Source organism: Staurois parvus, unplaced genomic scaffold (assembly GCF_062004578.1).
Source record: "Staurois parvus isolate SC_StPar_1 unplaced genomic scaffold, SC_StPar_1.0 ptg000421l, whole genome shotgun sequence".
Lineage (NCBI taxonomy): Eukaryota > Metazoa > Chordata > Amphibia > Anura > Ranidae > Staurois > Staurois parvus.
Window position 1 is genome coordinate 62524 of NW_028318217.1, and position 24557 is coordinate 87080.

A 24557-nucleotide genomic window follows, 5' to 3' on the forward strand; every position below is an offset into this window, starting at 1 on the left:
TTATCTCGAGGACACATTTTATTATAATTTTTTATTCTATAGGTTCAAACCCACCATTTGGACTCGGATTTTACACAAGGTGGCTTCTCTTCACCCCTGAAGTCTGAACAGATCGATGGGGCAGTATGTGTTACCGGGGGAAAGGGCGCTTAAAGTGAATTGGTTGCTTTGTCTTACAAGGGCTAAGCTTGGGTTCACTTTTAAATAAAATAAAAAAAATCTCAATCTTATGTATAAACAGGATTTATTTCCCTTTTATTGTGAAGGTAATGCTGTGCAAATCTTTTTTGTACCTGTATGAATTTTTAAATACAAATTTTGGGAGAAAATACTTTTATATGGCGGTGATAACTACTGGACACTGAGGACAGTAGGGATGAAGGCATGCAGAGGGGGATTACTAAACAAACAATAGACACAGAATACTGTCCAATGAAACTTCATCTCAGTCCTATATTCAAGAATAATAGCCAGTTCTTCCCAACAAGTGGATCTGGGTAGCACCATAAACATTAGCAAGAATGTTCAAGACATAGACTAACATTATTATAGCAAGGGATGTCTGAGTGATTATTACTGACCAAAAATATTTTAATATGGAAGACTCCAAAGATGGTACTGACAACAGTGAAATACTGCGTTGAAGAAACTTGGCATGACCAATGTCCATTGGAGATGAGTGAATCGATCCATTCAAACCAAAATTTGGCCTGTATCAAATGGATCTGTAGGACAGATCAATTTGCTCTTCCTCATCCCAAATAAATAAACCGCTAATGGTATCATTTGGGAAACTTCTCATGGCTTCTGCTAGGGGAGAACTTGCACTCAGTCCTGAATCACAGACCTCTAGCCCCTTACTTGCCTTTGAGTTTCCTAACCACTTGTGCTATGAGAAATATAACTGGCTAAGGTTTGGGATCAAGATGAAGTTCCATCATTAGGGTCTTTCTTGAGATACAAAGTATCAAGTCATAGAAAATAGTACAGTTTTTGGAAAAAGGTCAAGGTTAAATATTTCAAGGGATGGTTTGTGGTCGCCTGTGTTTGGAGGACAATAAAACAGAAAAGAAGTCATAGGTCCTACAGGCAGTAGACATCACAGGTCTTGGACCAAACGGAGGGTCCTCATGCACGACGTATCTTCATCTCAGTGGACTTCAGGGAATAATAGAGACCTCGCCACTGAGACCAGATGATTCCGCTGCCATAGGACAGATGGGCTCCTCGTAGGTATGGCCCATTCAGGTTAGCCAGATGGCAAGCTCGGTACCAGAACCCTCCAGCTGAGAGGGAGGCACAGTTCTGCAGGTAGACATCACGGTCATTGTCATATGTAGAGAATTTCATTCCATTGTGGTAAGTCAAAGAATCCCCTGTAGGAGAACAGTATGTCTTCAATACAACATCAGAAATCAGTGTGGCTGGCCATTTATTTATATGTTGAAGCCAAATAAAAGTGGATTGGAGGAAATGAGAGATGAAAACAGGGAAGGAAAAGGAAATGAGAAAGGGAGGAAAGGGGGTAGAAAAAGAAGTGAGAGGAGATAGAGAGCAAAGGGGAGAGGAGAGAAGGGGAAAGAGAAAGAAGAGGAATAGAGAAGAAAGGAGTGGAGGACAGGTGAAGGGAGGAGGGAGGGAAGAAGAGAGGCAAGAAGGGGGAGGTGTGATGAACTGCCTGTCATCCCGATTGGGTGATTCTATAAGAGGACTGCTTCCTCACTGCTGGGACACAGGACCAAGGTATTATAGTTGGGCATCGCAACCAGGACTGGGTAACACTAGCTTAGGTACAAAACTGGAACTACTTTATTGAACAGAAATACAGGTTTTTATACACTTCAGAAATAGGGACAGTCCCCACATGAACAATAAAACAAATATTACACATTGGGATAAACATCCCACACTGATTAGGTAAGAGACTGATGACATCCTATCCTAAACAGTGTAAACGGTAAACAGTGCACTCAACAGCTAACAGTGATCTAATTAACAGTAAGCTAATCAACAGCCAACAGCAAGACAAACCAGGGAGCCCACCCTAGACAGTCCGGCACCTCCAACCCTGAATGCACAAAGAACATTACACATGCTGTCTTTCAGGTCTCCAAGTCTCCAGCCCAGTCTTCAGGACAGCCATCATATTACACCTTTCCATCCATTCCAGAAGGGAAACTATTGTTCTTCCAAGCCTCGCTCTCAGCATTCATCACCTTGTTGTCCATCATTAGAGAATGATCTGCTCTCTCCATGGGCCATAATTAGTGGGTAGAAGGAGGAGGAGAAGGAGAGGGGAAGGGGGAGGGGAAGTAGGAGGAGGAGGGGGAGGGGGAAGAGGAAAGGAGAGGAGAGGGAGAAGGAGAAAGAAGGAAGTGGGGTAAGAGGAGAGGAAAGGAGAGGGAGAAGGAGACAGGAGGGAGTGGGGTAAGGGAGGAGGAAAGTAGAGGAGAGGTGAGGGGAGGAGGAGAAGGAGAATGGGAGAGGAGAAGGAGAGAGGAGGGAGCGGGGTAAGGGAAGAGGAAAGGAGAGGAGAAACAGAAAGTGTGGTGAGGAAAGAGGAGATGAGAGCAAAGGGTAGGAAGAAAAGGAGAGAAGCAGGTGGAAGACAAGACAGGGAAAAGAGAGATCAAACACATGGAGGGCAGGAGTTTGCAGAATAGTGGTGTGGAGAGGAAAGGGAGAAAATCATCAGGGAAGAGTGGAGATAGCAGAAGTGAGGAGCTGAAGGGAAAGAGAAGGAGAGGAGGATAGAGGGGAAGAGACTATGGGAGAGGAAAGGAGAAGGACCAACCTTATTCTATATATTAATTTGTCATGTTAGAATGGGTGCTTACTTACCTGCCCCACCATCAGTGAACCCCTCCACGTACAAGCTGTACCCATCCTCCTCTGGGTTGATAGCGTTGGGGGAAAGAGCGAAGTCGTCATACTTGGCGTAAGTCTTGTTACCGTCAAAATCACCCAGGTCAACTCTCAGCACATACTTTTTCCGTAGGGTCAGCTGATAAATATTGTGCAGTCCTAGGAGAGGGAATGAAATGCAAGAGAGATGCTGTGTGAAGGAATTACATTCAATACTGTCTGTAGAAGAGGAAGCAGAAGATATTTTCTGGGCAAACTTTAAAAAATGTATAAATTCTCTACACTTCTCATAATGGCATGTTTACAGTATATATACTGTACACAGGTGTACACAGAGTTCACTGTGCAGAGATAGATAGATAGATAGATAGATAGACAGATACAGTTGCAAGAAAAAGTATGTGAACCCCTTGGGATTACGTGGAGTTTTGCATGAATTGGGCATAAAATGTGCTCTGAATGTCATCTAAGTCACAACAATAGAAGAACACAGTCTGCTGAACATAATACTACACAAACATTAGATGTTGCCATGGTTTAATTGCACATAACATGTAAACATTCACAGTGCAGGGAGGAAAAAGTATGTGAACCTTTGGACTTAATAACTGGTTGACCCTCCTTTGGCAGCAATAACCTCAACCAAACGTTTCCTGTAGTTGCAGCTCAGACCTGCACAACGATCTGGAGTCATTTTGGACCACTCCTCTTCACAAAACTGTTTCAGTGTAGCAATATTCTTGGGATGTCTGGTGTGAATCGCTCTCTTAAGGTCATGCCACAGCATTTCAATCAGGTTGAGGTCAGGACTCTGACTGGGCCACTCCAGAAGGCGTATTCTGTGCTGTTGCAGCCATTGTTTTGTTGAATTACTTGTATGCTTTGGGTCATTGTCCTGTTGCATCACCCATCCTCTGCGGAGCTTCAGTTGGCGGACAGATGGTCGTACCTTTTCCTGCAAAATGTCTTGATAAACTTTGGAATTCATTTTCCCATCAATGACAACAATCCCTCCAGGCCCTGAGGCAGCAAAGCAGCCCCAAACCATGATGCTCCCTCCGCCATGTTTTACAGTGGGGATGAGGTTTTGATGTTGGTGTGCTGTGCCTTTTTTTCTCCACACATAGTGTTGTGTGTTCTTCCCAAACAACTCAATCTTGGTTTCATCTGTCCACAGTATATTTGCCAGTAGTGCTGTGGAACATCCAGGTGCTCTTCTGCAAACTTCAAACGTGCTGCAATATTCTTTTTGGACAGCAATGGCTTCCTCCGTGGTGTCCTCCCATGTACTCCATTCTTGTTTAATGTTTTCCTTATTGTAGATGTGTCAACAAAAATGTTAGCATGTGCCAGAGATTTCTGTAGGTCTTTAGCTGACACTCTGGGATTCTTCTTTACCTCATGCAGCATTCTGCGCTGTGCTCTTGCAGTCATTTTTACAGGACAACCACGCCTAGGGAGAGTAGCAACAGTGTGAAACTTTCTCCATTTGTAGACAGTCTGTCTTACCGTGGACACATGAACATCAAGGCTTTTGGAGATACTTTTGTAACCCTTTCCAGCTTCATGCAAGTCAACAATTCTTGATCGTAGGTCTTCTGAGAGCTCTTTTCTGCAAGGCATGGTTCACATCAGACAGTGCTTCTTGAAACCAGTAAACCCAAAACAGGTGTGTGTTTTTTAAGGGCAGGACAGCTGTCAGCAACACATCCAATATCATCACACTGATTGGAGTCAAGGTTGTCTCACTCCTGGCTCCAGATAGCTCTGGGAGAAGTCATTAAGCTAGGGACTCACATACTTTTTCCTCCCTGCACTGTGAATGTTTACATGTTATGTGCAATTAAACCATGGCAACATCTAATGTTTGTGTAGTATTATGTTCAGCAGACTGTGTTCTTCTATTGTTGTGACTTAGATGACGTTCAGAGCACATTTTATGCCCAATTCATGCAAAACTCCACGTAATCCCAAGGGGTTCACATACTTTTTCTTGCAACTGTAGATAATAGATAGATAGATAGATAGATAGATAGATGATAGATAATAGATAGATAATAGATAATAGATAGATAGATAGATAGATAGATAGATAGATAATAGATAGATAGATAGATAGATAGATAGATAATAGATAGATAGATAGATAGATAGATAGATAATAGATAGATAGATAGATAGATAGATAGATAGATAGATAGATAGATAGATAGATGGATGATAGATAATAGATAGATAGATAGATAGATAGATAGATAGATAGATAGATAGATGATAGATAATAGATAGATAGATGATAGATAATAGATAGATAATAGATAGATGATAGATAGATAGATGATAGATAGATAGATAGATAGATAGATAGATAGATAGATAGATGATAGATAATAGATAGATAGATAGATAGATAGATAGATAGATAGATAGATAGATAGATAGATAATAGATAGATGATAGATAGATAGATGATAGATAGATAGATAGATAGATAGATAGATGATAGATAATAGATAGATAATAGATAGATAATAGATAATAGATAGATAGATAGATATGAGATAGATAGATAGATAGATTATAGATAGATAGATAGATAGATAGATAATAGATAATAGATAGATAGATAGATAGATAGATAGATAGATAGATAGATACAGATAGATAGATAGATAGATAGATAGATAATAGATAATAGATAGATAGATAGATAGATAGATAGATAGATAGATAGATAGATAGATAGATATGCATCAGATTGTGGCTTTCCGATTGCCCTGAGTAATCTTGCAGATAATAAGTGAAATGTTCATTGGCAAGGTCAATTTTAATAGTTCTTTTTTTTTTTGTAATGGATTAAAAGAAGAAGAGTGGATGAAACTGACAGCACCCTTTTGAGATTCTCTTTGTATCATATACATAAGGCCCCATATGTGTGAAAACATTTTGTGTGAAAACCATGTTGGTATGCAAAGCAGTTAAAAAGTTCTTGTTGGGCATACCAAGGCACACCAAAACTTCAAAAGTTGGTCTAATCATGAAGGTGTTGATTATACCTTGACTTTGACGATCCCTTGATTTGGGATAAATAAATTAAACAAATTTAAATAAACCCTCACAACAATCCTCTAAATAAAAAAGTAGATTTTGTTTCTTAGGCAGCTTTTGCCTACATGGCCCAATAAACAGAATTGAGAGTTCTTGCTTTAGAATTCCACATTTCCACAGTGTTGATGTGTCATAACCCTCAGAATACCAGAAATTGGCCTAAGGCAAACTATGTATAGCATCACTAGGGAAGGATTGGTAATTTATTGTAGGTATGGCCTAGATCTGCCATTCTCAAACACGGTTCTGTGGAACCCAAGGGTTCCTCCAGAGGTTGGTAGGGTTTCTTGAGCTGTGGCTGATTGATCTCCCATATGATGGTTCCTGCATAGTTTGGGGTTCAATGGAAATTGGAAAAGCCAGCAGCATGAACCTAACAGGGGTGGACTGACAACTCATGGGGCCCCTGGGCAATAGGGGATCATGGGGCCCCTGTATCCTTGCCCAAATTTAAAAAAAGCCTATGAAAAATGTACCAGGGGAATCTCATGGGGCCCCCTACTGACCCTGGGCTCTCGGGCAGTGCCTGAGTTTCCAAATGGTCAGTCTGCCCCTGGACCCTAATGTTCTGTTTAGCTGTCTGTAGGGGGCATTCTCACCACCACTGTAAGGAGGGCATTCTTCTCACTGACCACCAAAGTAAGGGGCAATTTCCCAATGACCCCTGAAGAATTCCTCTTAGCAGAAGCTACCTGGGACCTGAAAATTATTTCAAGGGTTCCCCTGTGGTTAAAAAGTTGAGAATAGCTGGTCTAGAGTAAGTAATATAGTAGGTGTGGAGCTCAGCAGAATAAAAGGAACAAGTCCCAGCACTTACATATGTATATGATAAATATGAAAAGCACAGTACAGTGTATATAACAGTACCAGCCTCAATTAAAGGAGGACAAGTTGTGAGGACGGAGCGCCTCTAAGCCCCATGTCTATAGCAGGAACATAATCTGCAACACTGGTATGCCATTTACAAACAAATCTAAAATAGGACAGGAAAACAATGAAATAACAAATTCAGAACTCCGATTCCAATCATGTTCTGGCAGCGACATGTTCAGCTTGTCATCTCTGTGGAATTGTTCTATAAAAAAAATCCCATTTTGTTTTCTATTTTAATGCCAGACCTCTTTTAAAAAGGAGAACATCAGTCATGTTCTGCTAAAATCTGCTTCGTTTGTTCTTGTTTCTCTTAGATATAACTTCATATCTGCCCAATCAAGGGGGTAATCTGAATTCCAGGGGCCTGTGTGTAAGATCTGAAGTTAAGCCCCTGTCCTCAGAAAAAGACAGCCTGAGGCAGGGGCGGACTGACAACTCATGGGGCCCCCCGGGCAATAGGGGATCATGGGGCCCCTGTGTCCTTGCCCAAACTCAAAAAAGCCTATGAAAAAGGTACCAGGGGCATCTCATGGGGCCCCCTACTGACCCCGGGCCCTCGGGCGGTGCCAGAATTTCCAAATGGTCAGTCCACCCCTGGCCTGAGGCTTCATTTCACTGGTTTTTGTGGTGCTGCACCCATATCCATAAATCTCATGAATTTGGATGCAGCACGACTCTGGGGTATAGACACACACACACTGGATGCTTTGTGGCATATTATTATACAGTATTTATAAAGCGCCAATAGTTCGCTCAGCGCTGTACATTACAAAGGGGGACAGAACATGTGACAGAACAATAACAATGAGGGGATCGAGGGCCCTGCTCTTTCGAGCACATGATCCAGTTAGCCTGGATGGAAACCATTGTGTCTAGGCTTGGTCAGAGGCATTGATCACATAAGACCATGGTGTGAATGGTAACATGCAGTCGGTGCCAGTGCCAGCTATTGGTTTGACCAGACACACATATGTGCCCGTCATCCCTCAGGCTGCTTACTATTATTGTATTTGTATTGGTTTTATAAATGCTTTAGTTATTTGGAATTATTTGTGGGGACTACTGAAGAAAAGTCTTTTACATGCGTATGCGATCAGTGCATTGTAGGCACTGCCCTTGTCCTCTTCAGAGGCCAGGTGTAGTGCCGGCATACATGGATATCCTTTGAAATGAAGATGCAAGTGACAGGCGCATGAAAGGATGGTGCTGTAATGCTTCTCAAACTGAATCCCCAAAGTGCGCAGTAAGAGGACAGTGGGCCCCCTCCACCTTGGTCCTGTGTGCACTGCACACACTGTACACATTAGGGACACACCAGTGAGTTCATTGTGGCATTCTATACATCCCAAATGCCCCTCATTTGGGAGGATTGACCCTCTATTAAAGGGTTCTTCAAACTTCAAAAACAAACAGCAAGTTTAGTGGAAAATGTCTAGCATCAGTGGGAGTAAAAAATATTATTAATTGTGCCTTATTATAGGTGTCAGTGAAAGGAAATAAGCCCCAGCGTTGGTATCAGTAGAAGGAATAGTGCTCTATCATTGGTGTCAGTGGAAGGAATAGTGCTCCATCATTGGTGTCAGTGGGAGGAATAGTGCCCCATCATTGGTGTCAGTGGGGAGGAATAGTGCCCCATCATTGGTGTCAGTGGAAGGAATAGTGCCCCATTTTTGGAATCAGTGGGAGGAAATAAGCCCATTGTAGGTATCAGTGAATGGAATAGTGCCCCATTTTTAGTGTCAGTGGGAGGGCTAGTGCCCCATCATTGGTGTCAGTGTGAGGAATAGTGCCCCATCATTGGTGTCAGTGGGAGGAATAGTGCCCCATCATTGGTGTCAGTGGGAGGAATAGTGCCCCATCATTGGTATCAGTGGGAGGAATAGTGCCCCATCATTGGTATCAGTGGGAGGAATAGTGCCCCATTTTTGGTGTCAGTGGGAGGGCTAGTGCCCCATCATTGGTATCAGTGGGAGGAATAGTGCCCCATCATTGGTGTCAGTGGGAGGAATAGTGCCCCATCATTGGTGTCAGTGGGAGGAATAGTGCCCCATCACTGGTATCAGTGGGAGGAATAGTGCCCCATCATTAGTGTCAGTGGGAGGAATAATGCCCCATCATTGGAGTCAGTGGGAGGAATAATGCCCCATCATTGGAGTCAGTGGGAGGAATAGTGCCCCATCATTGGTATCAGTGGGAGGAATAGTGCCCCATCATTGGTGTCAGTGGGAGGAATAGTGCCCCATCATTGGTATCAGTGGGAGGAATAGTGCTCCATCATTGGTATCAGTGGGAGGAATAGTGCTCCATTGTTTATTTCAGTGGGAGAAACAGTGCCTCATCATTGGTGCCAGGAGAGAGGAATGGTGCCACATTGTTGGTGTCAGTAGGAGTAGTGCCTTGTATCAGTGGGAGGAATAGTGCTCCAAGGGCCTGAAAATACAACCAAAGGTCCGAATCCAGCCCATTGCTGTACTGGAAACAATAGAAAATAATAGAAAAGTAGTCATTCATTTTATGCATATGTTGGTCCACAAAATATGGGACGTGGCGGAGGTGTGTCCTTTGCCTAAAACATTGTGCTAAAATGTGTCTCTTTTTCATCTCAGAAAGTTGGGAGATATGAATTACACTTCCTTTGGCTTAACTGTGCAAAACTTTGTAAGACTGCACTAGCAACTTTGACTATTTTTCATTGCTAACCAGTGTGAACAATGAACAGACTGTCCAGGATCTTGCTTGCACTGACCCCCAGACAGTCCTGAATGGATATGAAGGGGATATAAAGTAGCAGACAGCTTCAGAAGTGAGGATTCTCTTATATGGAAGCAGGTTCTAGTTCCTCTTCCGACAAGGTCATCCAGTTCCCAGGGCAAAGATGCCAATCTGCGCCCCCCTCCCGATTCATAATGTGCAAGCTTAGGGGATCCTACTCCCAGCAGTCACTCACTTGTCAAAATCAGTGCCGCCATCACTACTCCTGCCAGTGTTGTAACAGAAGGAAGGCGCCCCCATCCCTACAGAAAGCCATTGCGCCCAGGGCAGCCGCCCCTTGCACCCACACTTTGTCCTGGCCCTGCCTTCAGCTTCCCATGCACACTGTAAGAAATATCAAATAAGTAAAATTTATAAAATGTTGACCTCTTCACGTTGGCCAAATGCAAACGTGTGTCCTCCTGGCATCTTGGCCTAGACACTGAGCGGCCACACATTTGCGTTCTATTAAAAAAAGACATATGTGCTGAGAGCACGTGCCCTGCGCGCTCCCAGCACACATGTACGGTACTCACGGAAAGGTCCCGTTCTCCCCTTTCGATCGGGACCTTTCCCGATCATGTGACCGCTGTGACGGCGTGTCACGGCGTGTCACGGCGGTCACATGACCCTAAACCCCGCCCCGCCTCCCAGCTTCTGAAACCCTTAAAGGGCTGGGAGGCGCCGGCGCCAAGGGGTTAAGTAACATTTTTTCTTCAGTTTAGGATGTAGACCAATTCACAGTAATACATTATTGGGAGCAGAAAAAGCTCAGAAATATGGACAATGTACAAAAATATGTTTGTATGTGATTGCCGATATTGTAACTATATTTATTTGTATTGGGATACTGGATACAATGAGAGATTGAAGCGATGACATCAGACAATGAATTTCTCCTCCATATTTCTATGTAGATTTGTCTAATCTGCAGAGAATTAAGCAATCAGAGATCTGGGCCATCAAGATTCTTGAACTGTATGATTCTCTGCAGACTGGACAAATCTGATGGACTATATTCAGGCAAATCCAAATATTCACAGTTCAACGATTCACCTGATAAGCAAATCAATTTGTTTATTTCCAGCTGAAAATTTTCCGTGAATGAAAATGAGGCTTTGTGCTTCCATTAAGATCTCAGGATGAATTTGAGTTTAAAAAAATTCCGGTACAATGAGTAAGTTTGATCTATGAATTCAACTGCATCAACATAAAACCTCAATCTAAGCTGGCGACAAAAAAAAAAAAACTAAATATATAAAAAACAGTAAAAAATTGGGACTGTCACAGCCAGGGGCGGACTGACGACTCATAGGGCCTCCTGGCAATAGGGGATCATGGGGCCCCTGTGTCCTTGCCCAAACTCAAAAAAGCCTATGAAAAAGGTACCAGGGGCATCTCATGGGGCCCCCTACTGACCCTGGGCCCTCGGGAAGTGCCAAGTTTCCAAATGGTCAGTCCGCCCCTGGTCACAGCCTGCCATATTCATAAAAAAGGCTCATATAGGGATAAGTAGTAAACATGAATACTTACCGTACGTAATACTTCAATCAAGGAGTGTGCTTACACCTCTGGCCCTTGATGTCCTCATGTACAACACAGGGTCTCTAGGCTCAACTCTTCGGCACCAAACAGAACTAAGAGCGATTCTAAATCTCCCCTGCTCAACCCAAAACAAAATTCATGGCCAGAAGGTTGTGGACACTCGGTTATTGTATCTATATGAGCCTATTGGATATCTCATTCCAAAACCATGTCCATTAATGTGGAGTTGGCTCCCATTTATGACTATAATGGGCTCCACTCAAGATTTTTGAGTGTGTCTGTTGGAATTTGTGTTCCTTCAGCCAAAGGAGCATTTGTGAGGTTATGTACATTAGCTCACAAATAGTTTTCTTAACCAAAAAAGTTGAGTATCTGGCTGCTCGTCCCTGAATGAATACATGTATCAAAAGACCCCCCAGTAGGACTTTGTTGCAGCATTGCGAAATTACACATATATCAAAAAAGACATTATGATAAAAAGGTTTAATTTTATCATAATGTCTTTTTCGATATATGTGTAATTTCTCAATGCTGCAATAAAGTCCCACTGGGGGGTCTTTTGGTACAATTAGTTTTCTAGTTCACCCCAAAAGTGTTCAACAGAGTTGAGATAAACTAGCCCACTTGCGTTCCTCATCAAACCATGTCTGTATAGAGCAGGGGTGGGCAAACTTTTTGACTTGAGGGCCGCAATGGGTTCATATATTGGACCCGGGGGCCGGACCAAGAGTAGATGAATGATGTGTATGTGTCATCCATAGTAAGTATAGTAATATTCCCCCATAGTAAGCATAGTAATTCATGCCCCATATAGTAATTCATCCCCCATAGTAATTCATCCCCCATATAGTAATTCATCCCCCCTATAGTAATTCATCCCCCATAGTAATTCATCCCCCATATAGTAATTCATCCCCCATAGTAATTCATCCCCCTTATAGTAATTCATCCCCCATATAGTAATTCATCCCCCATAGTAATTCATCCCCCATATAGTAATTCATCCCCCATAGTAATTCATCCCCCATATAGTAATTCATCCCCCATATAGTAATTCATCCCCCATAGTAATTCATCCCCCATAGTAATTCATCCCCCATAGTAATTCATCCCCCATTTAGTAATTCATCCCCCATATAGTAATTCATCCCCCATAGTAATTCATCCCCCCTATAGTAATTCATTCCCCATATTAATTCATCCCCCATATTAAGTCCCCAAGTCCCCCCTGTGTCAATTCACTTACCTTTGCTCCGCGCGTTCCCGCGCCGTTCCGGTGTAGCATGAAAATCTGTCTCCTATGAGGATCTGTCCCCCTCGACGTATCTGCGCATGTGCCAGTTTCAGGCATTAGCAGCCGATCGGCGATCTCCGGCACATGCGCAGATACGTCGAGGGGGACAGATCCTCATAGGAGACAGATTTTCATGCTACACCGGTCTTCAGGGCGGACTGTGAGAGGAGCCTAGCTCCCCTCGCGTTCGTCACGCTGCCCCACCTACACACATCCTGACAGCCATCCTGACAGTATCAGGCTCCGCGGGCCGGATTAAAAGGTCCGCCGGGCCGTATACGGCCCGCGGGCCGTAGTTTGCCCATTGCTGGTATAGAGCTATCTGTACACAGGGGGTCATCCATGCTGGAACAGTAAAGGGCCTTCACCAAAAAAATTACCGCAAGGTTGGAGGTGCACAATTGTGTAAAATGTCTTTGTTAGCTGTAGACTTAACAGCAGGGCCGGGACAAGGAGTAGGTAAGAGGGAACGCTGCCATGGGTGCAGAGAAGCAAAGGGGCAAATAATAGATGCAGGGTGGTACACTCATTTTACGGCATGCAATAAGAGTGGGGAGGGGACACAATTCTGGATCCTTGCCCTGGGCGGTGGATGACCCTTTCCCAGTATTGCCTAACGGTAACCTTCACTGGAATCTCCTGAACCCCATCATTTGAAGGGTAGTCCACATACTTTTGGCGATATAAAGGTTGGTGTGTTGGTCAGATATCCACAAAGCTTAGCTACATAGTGTATCCAGGCTTTAACGTGTACTTGTACACTCACCTAACCAGTACTCTCCATCTGCTCGGCCAAACCCTGACTTGTAGTCGGAGTAGCCACGGAAGAAGCTCACAGAACCGTTGGCCCTCTTTTGGATTACCTGAGGGGACAGTTTGAAGACAATAAATTAGTTGGCACAAAGTACATTGAGAGAATGGTCTGTATGTGACATTAGCAAATCATTGAATCTCACCGTCCATTTCCCATCGTCAGTAGTCATATCACAATACACTGGCACTGCGCTGGATGGCCCCGATGGGTAAATAACATACACTCCATCGGCATCTGCTCCCAGGTCATGGACGTCCTCACAGTCTACTGGATATTGCACAGGGTCCAAACCTGTTCAAAGACACCAGAAGAAAATTTTGTGCGGTCATTAAAATACACTTAACCTCTTCACGCCGGCCACATGCAAATGTGCGGCCTCCCGGCGTCTTGGCCTAGACGCCAAGCGGCCGCACATTTGCTCTCTATTAAAAAAGGACATATGTGCCGAGAGCTCACGCCCTGCGCGCTCCCAGCACACATGTCCGGTACTCACGGAAAGGTCCCGATCTCCTCTTTCGATCGGGACCTTTCCCGATCATGTGACCGCCGTGACGGAGCATCACGGCGGTCAAATGAACCTAAACCCTGCCCCGCCTCCCGGCTTCTGAAACTCTTAAAGGGCCGGGAGGCGCCGGCGTGAAGGGGTTAAAGTGGAACTTCACTCTCTCAATCAACATAGACTATTTCTAATCCTTATGCTGCTAGCATTAGTAAATAGTTAGGAAAGTATATCATATTTACATGTTTTAACCTTTTTTTTTGCTTTCCTTCATTTATATCCTAGTTTCCAGGCAAATGATATCATACATCCCAGGAGTCTTCAAGATAAGAGGGAGGGTTCTCAGCTCATCCATTGCCAGAGCTAAGGACAGATGGATTTCAGGAAGTAACCGGTTCATGAATCAGTTGCCCATACTCAAGATGGCCACTGCCATAAATGCCAGGAGGTGTTTTTCAAAATGATTTCTCAGCAAAATAAAGAATGGAAACATTTGATGGGTGGAGGAATTTGTTTTGAATATTAAAAATTAATTATATAGCATTTTGGTTTGTGGTGCTCAGATGCAGTGCAGCTCCACTTTAATATGCAACTAGCAAAATGGTACGTCCATACTGAACGTAGAATGTCCACAATGATCACTATATGGAGGCCCAATATCATTGGCATAGCTTATGGATGTAAGTGGAATTCATGACCAACAGAGATAAGCAATCTCATGAAAATTTTGATTAGTCGTTGCTCAGCTGACTTTTTTAAACCTCACCGGCCTCTGAAATTGGGAGCCTTGGGGTGGCATGGTAACCACAGCAGTAAGCAAAGATGAACAAACAGCATACGTTGCCAAAGCACCAAAAAAATAACACCGAAATTCAGTTTTGGCTTGGGATATCCAAACTCATAAAATTTGGTCCATATTTTAACCTTTCTGAGTTTTCGGGTCAATGTTAATAACCAGCAGGTGATGTTGCAGATCACTTGGCAATGAACCTCTATCAGGTGCAGGAAGCTCATGTGGGTACATACTCTGGCCTAACATGCATGAGTGGAAGTCAGTTGCAGAATGAAAAGGTTGGTGTTGGGAAGTGACTTGAGGCAATCGTCTGCCACGTTGGGTGTTATCACTCCATGTGTGAGAGGAGATCACCAACAAGCAGAGAGAGTGAACAATGCAAGAAAGAGGAGACTGACTGTGAAGATAGACGGAGGAGTACAGGTAGGCCCTTGTATGTGAGAGTTGTACCTAGGAAACCTAAAGGTCTAAAGGCAAAGGGAAAACAAGGTTACAGTATCTACCTCCATAATGTGGAAGTGGAGAGAGAGGCAAAGATGAAATGAATTGGGACTGCTATGATGTACAGAACCATTGTAGGAAAACTTGTGCCGCGCACTTTGTAGTGGGAGCCATGCCCTGTTCTTTTGAAATTCTATATATTGAATAAATCTATATATAAATATTCTTTTGAAATTGTTCTATATAGGGTGTTTTCCCCTAATTTTGACATGTTTTCTTTATTATTCTTATTACTACTATTGTTATTATTATTATTATTTATTTATTTATTATGCTCAGTAATATTATTTATTCACTTCTTTTTGAACAGGGAACATACAACTTTTTCCCACTTACCCCTCGCAGTAGGTGGTAGGAAGAGTAAGAGCAGACTGTTAAATGTTTGAATGAGGAGAACAATACCCCAACCCTTTTTCCTAGCGGTGATGAACCCTTGTGTCATTCTCATTTATACATGGCTGCCCACCAGCATGGACCTCCCATGTGTATCTGTCAATTTGGGACCTCTCAACAAAGCAAAATAAAATGAATGGTTATGTTGGTACCATCTCGTTGCTGGATTTAAAATGGAACTGAAGTGAAGATTTGCTATGTTATAGGGATTATCTAGAACAGGGTTTTGTGGAACCCTGGGGTTCCTCCAGAGGTTTTTCCTTGAGCAATGAGCAAATTCTGCCTCTCAGATAAGTTCCCATTGACACCATTGACCTTTTTAGCTATCTGTATGAAGCGGTGCCCCAGTAGGAGCTGCTGGATTTTAGTTCTTTTTCCCCACCACAGCACACACTGCCAGGCAACAGGAACTTTCCACACACTGGCTCCAGAAAACAGTCTATTGCTTTGGATTTTTTTCTTTTTAAGTTTTCTGGGTAGAATTTGGATAGGAAATAGGGATGCATGGGATGCCCAGAACTGAAGAACTTGGATAACTCCTGAGGACTTGCTATGGTCTGTGGCTACTGCAAACTGACTTCAAATGTGCTATCCACCCATGGCAGTGATGGTGCAGCAAACTAGCAACAAGTATAGAAGTTCCAAAACTAAAGATGAAGGTGCTCCTCCTTACAAAAATGCCAAAACACCTCGCTACTGCTGTCCCAAACCAGAGCAATGCAGTTGCATCTGGCTGCTTTGCGCTGGCACTAAGCTATCTCCTGGAACTGGACATGTAAAGTATTGCAGTCTTACTGTTCTCTCTATTCAGGTGTGGGGTGAATAGAAGTGGAGGTCACTCATTCAGTCCCTTAAGCCCCCAATCACACTGCATGCAAATTTGAAATTGTACGACCTCACTTGAAGTGGTGCGATTTTAATGTCACATGTCAATGCGACTTCGGGTGTAACTTGCAGACATCTGTGTGATTTTATGCACAGATGTCTATATAAGTCGCACCCAAAATCAGAAAAGTAGTGCAGGAACTACTTTTCAAATCGGTGCAACTTCGACAAAGTCAGAGTGGCACCGATTAGAACGGTTCTATTGCCAGTCATTGGATGAGATTTGTCAAGTCGCATCAGTGTGAACCAGGGCTTAAGTAAATTCTCTAATCCAAGAGGCTGCTGTGGATTTGATTTCAGGGTATCTTTCAGCTAGGCCTAGCTGAGGCTGGTAAAGGATGTGAGGCTCCCAGCTGCTCCTTCTCTCTCTCTCCTGGAGTCCTGCTCTGTCTTCTGCCCAGCGGCACTGCCCCCCAGCACAGGGGTCCCCTCCAGGTAACTGGACCCAGGACTATGCACCAAGATTGACAGGCTTCTGAGTATTTATGGATTGTTACCACCCCATCTGGGTCCTGTCTGCCCAGGGATTGGTGGATATACCATAAATATTCAGGATGCAGTCTCTGTCCCTCCGACCACTAGATTCTGGAACTTTTCAGAAAGTTCCAGAAGACCGAGGAGGTAACAGAGCCACAGCCTGTAAAGCTCTGCACAGCTTCCCTAATCAATTATCCCCTGCTCCTCTGGCTACAGAGGAGCCAAACTACATTTACCTGCACTTAGTAACATGGAGGGTGTAACATGTAAGGGGGTAATTCTTCCCAATGATCACAAGTGTAAGGAGCATTCTTCCCTCTGACCATCACACAATGTATCATGAGTTGTAGATATAGTCCTTATTATCAGGGGTTCCCCGAGACTGGAAAGTTATTTCAAGGGTTCCTCTGTGTTGAAAAGGTTGAGAAAGGCTGATCTAGATCGGGAGTCCCCAAACTTTCTAAACAAAGGGCCAGTTTACTGTCCTTCAGACTTTTGGGGGGGAAAAGCTGTACCCAATGGGAGTAAACAATGCATCATCTATGGTATTAGGGGGAGAAATAGTGTCCCATTGTTAGTGTCAGTGTGGGGAATAGTGCCCATTGTTGGTGTCAGTGTGGGGAATCCTGCCCCATTGTTCGTGTCAGTGTGGGGAATAGAGCTCCATTCTTGGTGTTAGTGTAGGGAATAGTGCCCCATTGTTGGTGTCAGTGTGGGGAATAGCGCCCCATTGTCAGTGTGGGGAATAGTGCTCCATTCCTGGTGGCAGTGTGGGGAATAGTGCCCTATTGTTGGTGGCAGTGTGGGGAATAGTGGCCCATTGTCAGTGTGGGGAATAGTGCTCCACCGTTGGGGTCAGTGAGAGGAATAGTGCCCCATCCTGGTGTCAGTGAAAGATTAGTGCCCCATTGTTGATGTCAGTGTAAGGAATAGTGCCCCATCGTTGGTGTCACTGGAAGGAATAGTGTCCCATTGTTGTTGTCAGTGGAAGGAATAGTGCTTCATCGTTGGTGTCAGTGGAAGGAATAGTGCCCCATTGCTAGTGGCAGCGGAAGGAATAGTGCTCCATCGTTGGTGTCAGTGGAAGGAATAGTGCCCCATCATTGGTGTCAGTGGAAGGAACACTGCCCCATTGTTGATGTCAATGAGAGGAATAATTCCTTAAGGGTCTGATAAAGGCAAGCAAAGGGCCACATCTGGTCCCAGTCCGCAGTTTGAAGACCACTGATCTAGAATGTTGTTTGTACCTAGGAATACTTTCTGAAAACCCAACCTTTTGTCTGGATTTCATTCTAAATTAATAAAAGAGAACTTCCTAATATGTGAAGGTGCCTAGGCACTCCTGTGCTGTTAGCTGTAGGCCTCTGGCTGTTAGTCTTATCAGATCTGGAGTGAGATTTGGTAATATCACTGCTGTGCTGCCCGCTGTTCTTACTGGAGGTTCGGACATGGATAAAGGCCTGACTCTACCAAGATGTTGCCCCCTCACAAAGACACCGTGCAGAAGAGGCCATTGTAAGTCAGTTATGGAAAAGAAGACCAGCTGCAGGCAGACCACAGGCACTGGTGACTATTCTTTTGACATCTATCTGCCTATTTTGGGGTACAACTTCTGGAGTTGAATTCCTCTTTTAGGTGTATGATGGGTTTATCTAAGTATTTTATCCATTACATAATATAGTAAAATATGACAGCAGAGTTACCAATATTAATAACTAAGTCAATGTTTCCTTTCACTTAGTTTGTTCAGGCCAAGGTGGCCCAAAGGAACTATTTACTAACTCCATAATTCCATTTCAATAAGTTATTTAGTTACTGTGTACGCTGGTTTTTATACTGTAGAGGCATCAGCTACATACAATAAGCGGTGCTGTGTTTAGGTAGCATCACGGGCGTGATTTGTGCGTCTCAGTTACAGAATTTAGAGGGAGTCTTACATTATCAATGAATACAAGGCTTCCTCTGATTGGCTGAAGTGGAGAGATAGGTGAGTGACATCACAAATTCTACCTCGACCAATCAAAGGAAGCATTGTATTCATTGATAAAAATGCAACATTTTATCTGAATGGTTGAGAAGCTTGAATCACGCCCATGATGCTATCAATGTATGTTATCAGCGCATGGGAACTATAACCATAGCCAATGCACAGTTGCTATATGCTCCTGTCCTGAGCAGCTGGATACAATCTATTCTATTCTATTTTACAGAAAGAGATTTCAATGTTGATAACACTGTTCAACAGGTAAAAAGTTTTGGGCATAAAATTAGCTAATCTTACATAATTTTGGGGTGCTGAAAACGAAAATGACCCTAAAAAATGTTGATTGGCTCTAGTTTCCATGATATATTCACCCATCTAATGACGTAAGCCATTCAAAATTATGGTGCAACTTCAGCTGCATATTGCGCAATTGATACTGGTGACCAATAGAAAATTGCATGTATACTGAGATGATGCAATATTAGCCTTTAATTGCATCACTTCACTGCATAAAAGCTGCAGTATCTGTAGCTGATTGTACTTCGACAGCGTCTTTACATTTCGTTTTCTGCTTATATAGGCTACTCAGTAATGCCTCGAACTTGTGTGAATAAAGCAGATAATTTCTGCTATATCTGCGGTGAAATAACTTTTATCTCACAAAAAAGGAGGATAACAGGAATGATTAAGAAAGCCTACAACTTGTATTTTGGCTGCAAGATAGGAGACCAGGACAAGAGCTGGGCACCACATATATGCTGCAATTCTTGTGGGACGGCACTGGAGCAATGGTTGAATGGAAAAAAGGCATCTATGCCTTTCGCTGTGCCAATGATTTGGAGAGAGCCAACAGATCATGTTAGTAATTGTTACTTTTGTATGGTGCCTCCAATTGTAAAAGGGCTAAATAAGAAGAAAAAGTTATCTGTGCACTATCCAAATATTCCATCGGCAATACGTCCAGTTCCTCATGGAGAGGGGCTACCAATTCCTAAAGCACCAGAATCCTTTGTGGTTGAGTCAAGTGAGGAAGAACCTGAAGCGTGTCGTCACGTGCAGTTGTAAGAGATAGCCCTTTCCTCAAATACAAGAGAAAAGCCAAGAGAAGCAAAACCGACACAAACTGAAGACAAAACTAGTGAGAATCCTAAGTATTAAAATGATTCAACTTAGCTTATGGCTATAATTTTTCTTGGTAATCCTATGCAATATATTATGCCATTTAGGCTTTGTTATGTAGTCATATCACTTGCTTTATATTTGTGTAAAGACATCTATCTATATAATTATTGTGCATTATGTAGTCATTACGCCTATAGTAGAAAACTTTCCGTTTACAGAAAAACTAGAGCCAATTGACAAATTTCATTGTTATATTTGAACTCAGAATGTGAAATTCATTAAGAAATGGATCCTTTTGTTTCCAAAACTGGCAAAAAATAAAAATTTGTTGAACAGTGTAATTAGAGCGCTGTTTATTATCATTATTGACACCCATGATGCTGCCAGAACACAGCACCACTTACTGTATGCAGCTAATGCTACTACAGTATGAAAGATAGCTGAGAGAGAACCAGGAAACCTATGTAGCACCATCCTAGTGTAGAGTAGGCTGCTAGGTAAATTGAGTTTAGCTCTTCTGTAATCAGTGGAGCAGGGGTTGATTGTTTAGGTCTGCTTAGTGTGTCACTGCCTGCTGCTCTGTTACTTCCCCCATCTTCTAGAGGATTCTCAAAACATAGTAGGAGGAAGAAGAGGGCAAGCCTGAACATTTATGGAACTCCAGTCAATCCCTGGGCAGTTGTGCCCAGAAGGTGGTGCATGGGCCCATAAATAGTCTGAGGCAGCAGTGCAGTGTTCCTGAGTCTAGTCCTGCAGGAGAAGACCCCTACGCGGGGTTCTGCTCTCCTGGTGCAGGATCTCAGAGGAAGCCTTGAGGTAGAGACCAAGCTCCCAGCTATGCTTAGACCAATTTTCAGACCTGTATCCAGGGATCAAGTTAGGTCTGGAGAAGCTCACTGGAAAGATCCAGGAGGAAGTTGGTGGGAAATAGTCCAGCTGTCCTATGGTGATGTGAGTCGACATTTCCTTTACTAGGAAGACCCTGGTGGATATTGGCAAGAGGCCACCGATGATCCTGGGGCTGACCCCAGTGCTGAAGGAAAGTGACTGTGTGTAGCTTTTAACTCTAGAAGTAGTACAGGTCACCAACAGCATAAAAGATCCTGTTGGACATTGAGCAGTTATGTGCAGTGCAGTCAGAAATGGAGAAGTTCTCAAGTTATCTACTTTTATAGTTTTGGGGTATTTCTCTTCCTATCCCAGTTCATTGTTCCCAATAAAAACCCTAAAAAGAACCCCTGGATTGCTTTCTGAGCCAGTGGAAGAATGCAGAAAATGCTGTGTGCCTGGCAGTGTGTGCTCTAAGTGGGGAAATAGTACAATATTCATGAGTGGCTCCTATGGGGGGTGAGCTACACTTAGTTTGGAAATAGCTTGTTTAGGCCACTGTGGTCCAAACAATTTAAAGTGAAAATAAACTTAGGCTTAGGCTGTAGGTATCTTTGGTGTGTAAGGATGTTGGTGCAAATTGCTCATGGATTTAGCTCCGATAAGAATCCATGTTTTCTAAAAATAAAATTAGGCAAAGAACATTCTACTTTCCCTTTAAAGGACTTGGCGATGTGTGCCCTTGTGGGCTTACAAGAACATTCTACTTTCCCTTTAAAGGACCTGGCCATGTGTGCCCTTGTGGGCTTAAAGAACATTCTACTTTCCCTTTAAAGGACCTGGCCATGTGTGCCCTTGTGGGCTTAGGAGAACATTCTACTTTCCCTTTAAAGGACTTGGCCATGTGTGCCCTTGTGGGCTTACAAGAACATTCTACTTACCCTTTAAAGGACCTGGCCATGTGTGCCCTTGTGGGCTTAAAGAACATTCTACTTTCCCTTTAAAGGACCTGGCCATGTGTGCCCTTGTGGGCTTACAAGAACATTCTACTTTCCCTTTAAAGGACTTGGCCACATGTGCCCTTATGGGCTTACAAGAACATTCTACTTTCCCTTTAAAGGACCTGGCCATGTGTGCGCTTGTGGGCTTACAAGAACATTCTACTTTCCCTTTAAAGGACCTGGCCATGTGTGCCCTTGTGGGCTTACAGGAACATTCTACTTTCCCTTTAAAGGACCTGGTAATGTGTGCCTTTGTGGGCTTAAAGAACATTCTACTTTCCCTTTAAAGGACCTGGCCATGTGTGCCCTTGTGGGCTTAAAGAACATTCTACTTTCCCTTTAAAGGACCTGGCCATGTGTGCCCTTGTGGGCTTAAATAACATTCTACTTTCCCTTTAAAGGACTTGGCCATGTGTGCCCTTGTGGGCTTACAAGAACATTCTACTTTCCCTTTAAAGGACCTGGCCATGTGTGCCCTTGTGGGCTTAAATAACATTCTACTTTCCCTTTAAAGGACCTGGCCATGTGTGCCCTTGTGGGCTTACAGGAACATTCTACTTTCTGTTTAAAGGACGTAGCCATGTGTGCCCTTGTGGGCTTCCAAAATCAAGTACCGTAAGAGAGATCAGTCTGATATCTTTTCCATACAGAGTTTCAATCATTGTTCCTATCTTTCTGGTACCCTTCCAAATGGATGAAATTCAGTAAAAGTTCTGAAACCCATACAATGTGTGGATTTGGGGGCAGGCTCTGTCTGTTACATGGCTAGACTTACATAATCAGTTGTTTTGGAAACAGCAGTCATGGAGGTTCTGACTGAGCTACAGACCTCTGGCGAGATCAGGTGGATTTCGGAAAGTCTGCGTCAGAAGTGACGAGACGTCGGCGCACAGGTGGGGTAAGCCCAGTGTCAACGCTAGTTCACCAGGAGAAAGAACGTAGTGTCACTAAGCCTACAAGGTTAGCCGTTGAGGAGGAATTTGGCCAGAAAGTGACTTTACTAGTGCAGATGTGAGCGAGAAGCATTGAGTCATTTAGATATCGAATTACTGCCCATTCCCCAAACATAACCAGCCGTGTACACACACAGCAGAGGGAAGTCATTCCCTAAATGCAGTCTGCTCGGAATGTTAATGTCACACATGTTGGAATATTTAGTTACAAATATATTCGAAGAAGACAGAAGGGTTAATGGTCGAAGAACGATAGCCAGAACGCTTGTCTTTGGCTGCGCTTGGATTGGGGGAGAGAGCAGGAGTGTAGTTCAGCTACAGGGCAGATGTCACAACTCAAAAACAATCCAAAAATTCATCCAAATAAACCTGCTTTGCATGTTTTGTTTGGTTCGATTTTTGGAGCAATGACAATCCAGCTGTTTGCAGGGGATGTTGGACCCTACTCACCGTTTTCATGGTCCGTCTTTGAAGTCTGACATTCCACCGAGTTCAGGACCACCAGCAGAAGGAAGAGGAGACCCAGGCGTCCTGGAACCTTAAAAAAAAAAAAGCCAAAAAGTTATGGTGGAACCTCAAAATCCACTTAGTTTTAAAGAGCGGTGGCTACTCTTATCAGTCCTGACATGACCCTTGTAAGGGGGATCCTCGCTGCACCCCCTGCTTCCTTAATTCCAAGATGTTTTTCCCCCACCGACCCCACCACAGCTGGAAAAACTTGGAAACGGGAGAGGAGTTTTGGCAGGCGTGGGATCCTGGGCTCCTTACCTCCATGCCTGCAGTCTGCAGAGTGTGAGTTTGCTATTTAAGGTCTTGTATTTATATGTTGCGTCTAGTCCAGAGAATCCCTCCTTTCTGAGCCTTCGCTGCTCCGGTTTTCTAATGTGAGGGGAGGAATGAGGAAAAAAAAAGGGGGGGGGGATGTGCAAATTGTGTGCACAGGATGCAGGGTGGTGAGGCTGCTGCGTACAACAAGATGCACAAGACTGCCTATGGAGAGAAGGTGGGAAGACTGAAACAAACTGGCGAACATGGGGGGAAAAGAGACAGAAAGAGAGGAGATGAGCCAGGATTGGAGGCTTCATTGGGCGCAATTCACATAGCTGAAATATATTTGTTTTTTAGCTGCCCAGAAGAATTCGTAATTCCGGTTAGTCGGTCTTGTGAGTTACACTTATCCGCCAGGCAGCACAGCCATTCAGGTGATCCACTTATTCCTGTTGCCACCACCAGACCGAGACTGCTGATTGGACAAGGAATCTGCATTCGCACCTCTGTCCTGTTGGCAGGACTGTGATCCAAGGAAGCAGTGGATTGATCTTTCTGCATAAGTTTGTAAATCACAGAACCGGCTGAACAAAATTACAAAACCCTTGAAAAAAAAAAAAGATATGAAATGAGATACAATTTCATCGATTTCACCCAACAGAGAATTTAATAAATACATTGAAAAGCTACATATACAGAAACCTACAAATACAGGAAGGCAAAGAAAACCCATCTTAAACCTGGTCCAAATTGCTCCAGCTGAGGGAACAAAATCCATCCTGATCCCCCAAGGCAATCAAATATTATTATTTATTATTATTATACAGAATTTATGGCACCAACAGTTTGCTCAGCGCTGTACAATATAAAGGGAGACAATACAGTTCAATACAAGAGGGTTAGGAGGGCCCTGATCCTGGGAGCTTACAATCTATGAATTCCCTGGATCAACAATCCAATTGCTAATAACTGGTAATATCCAATTATATTCTGTAAATTTAGGAACAAAATAACCTTTGCCGCCCTCGTAACAGAGGGATGTCCCTTCATTGTTCCTCTTGAGTTTCTTGCAACAGTTGTCCAGCAAGACAGCTAATTGCACC

At 43.5% G+C, this 24557-nt stretch overlaps 1 protein-coding gene across 1 annotated transcript; it reads right to left on the reverse strand.

The window, feature by feature from the left end:
* Positions 1-227: 227 nt before the first annotated feature.
* LOC149454668 (microfibril-associated glycoprotein 4-like) lies at positions 228-23600 on the reverse strand. The gene is made up of 6 exons (XM_089687222.1): positions 23455-23600; positions 23137-23224; positions 13393-13541; positions 13203-13299; positions 2842-3024; positions 228-1376 (listed from the first exon to the last, which is right to left on the reverse strand). Exons 1-6 carry the CDS (start codon positions 23458-23460, stop codon positions 1129-1131), a joined length of 771 nt encoding a protein of 256 aa, XP_089543348.1. The 5' UTR covers positions 23461-23600; the 3' UTR covers positions 228-1128.
* Positions 23601-24557: the final 957 nt, after the last annotated feature.

Coding starts and splice junctions, on each gene's coding strand:
- LOC149454668 (XM_089687222.1), bottom strand. Junction 13,542..23,136: donor AAAGACGGACCATGAAAACG/GTGAGTAGGGTC, acceptor GTCTTTGAACAG/GTTTGGACCCTGTGCAATAT. Junction 13,300..13,392: donor CTGACGATGGGAAATGGACG/GTGAGATTCAAT, acceptor CTGTCCCCTCAG/GTAATCCAAAAGAGGGCCAA.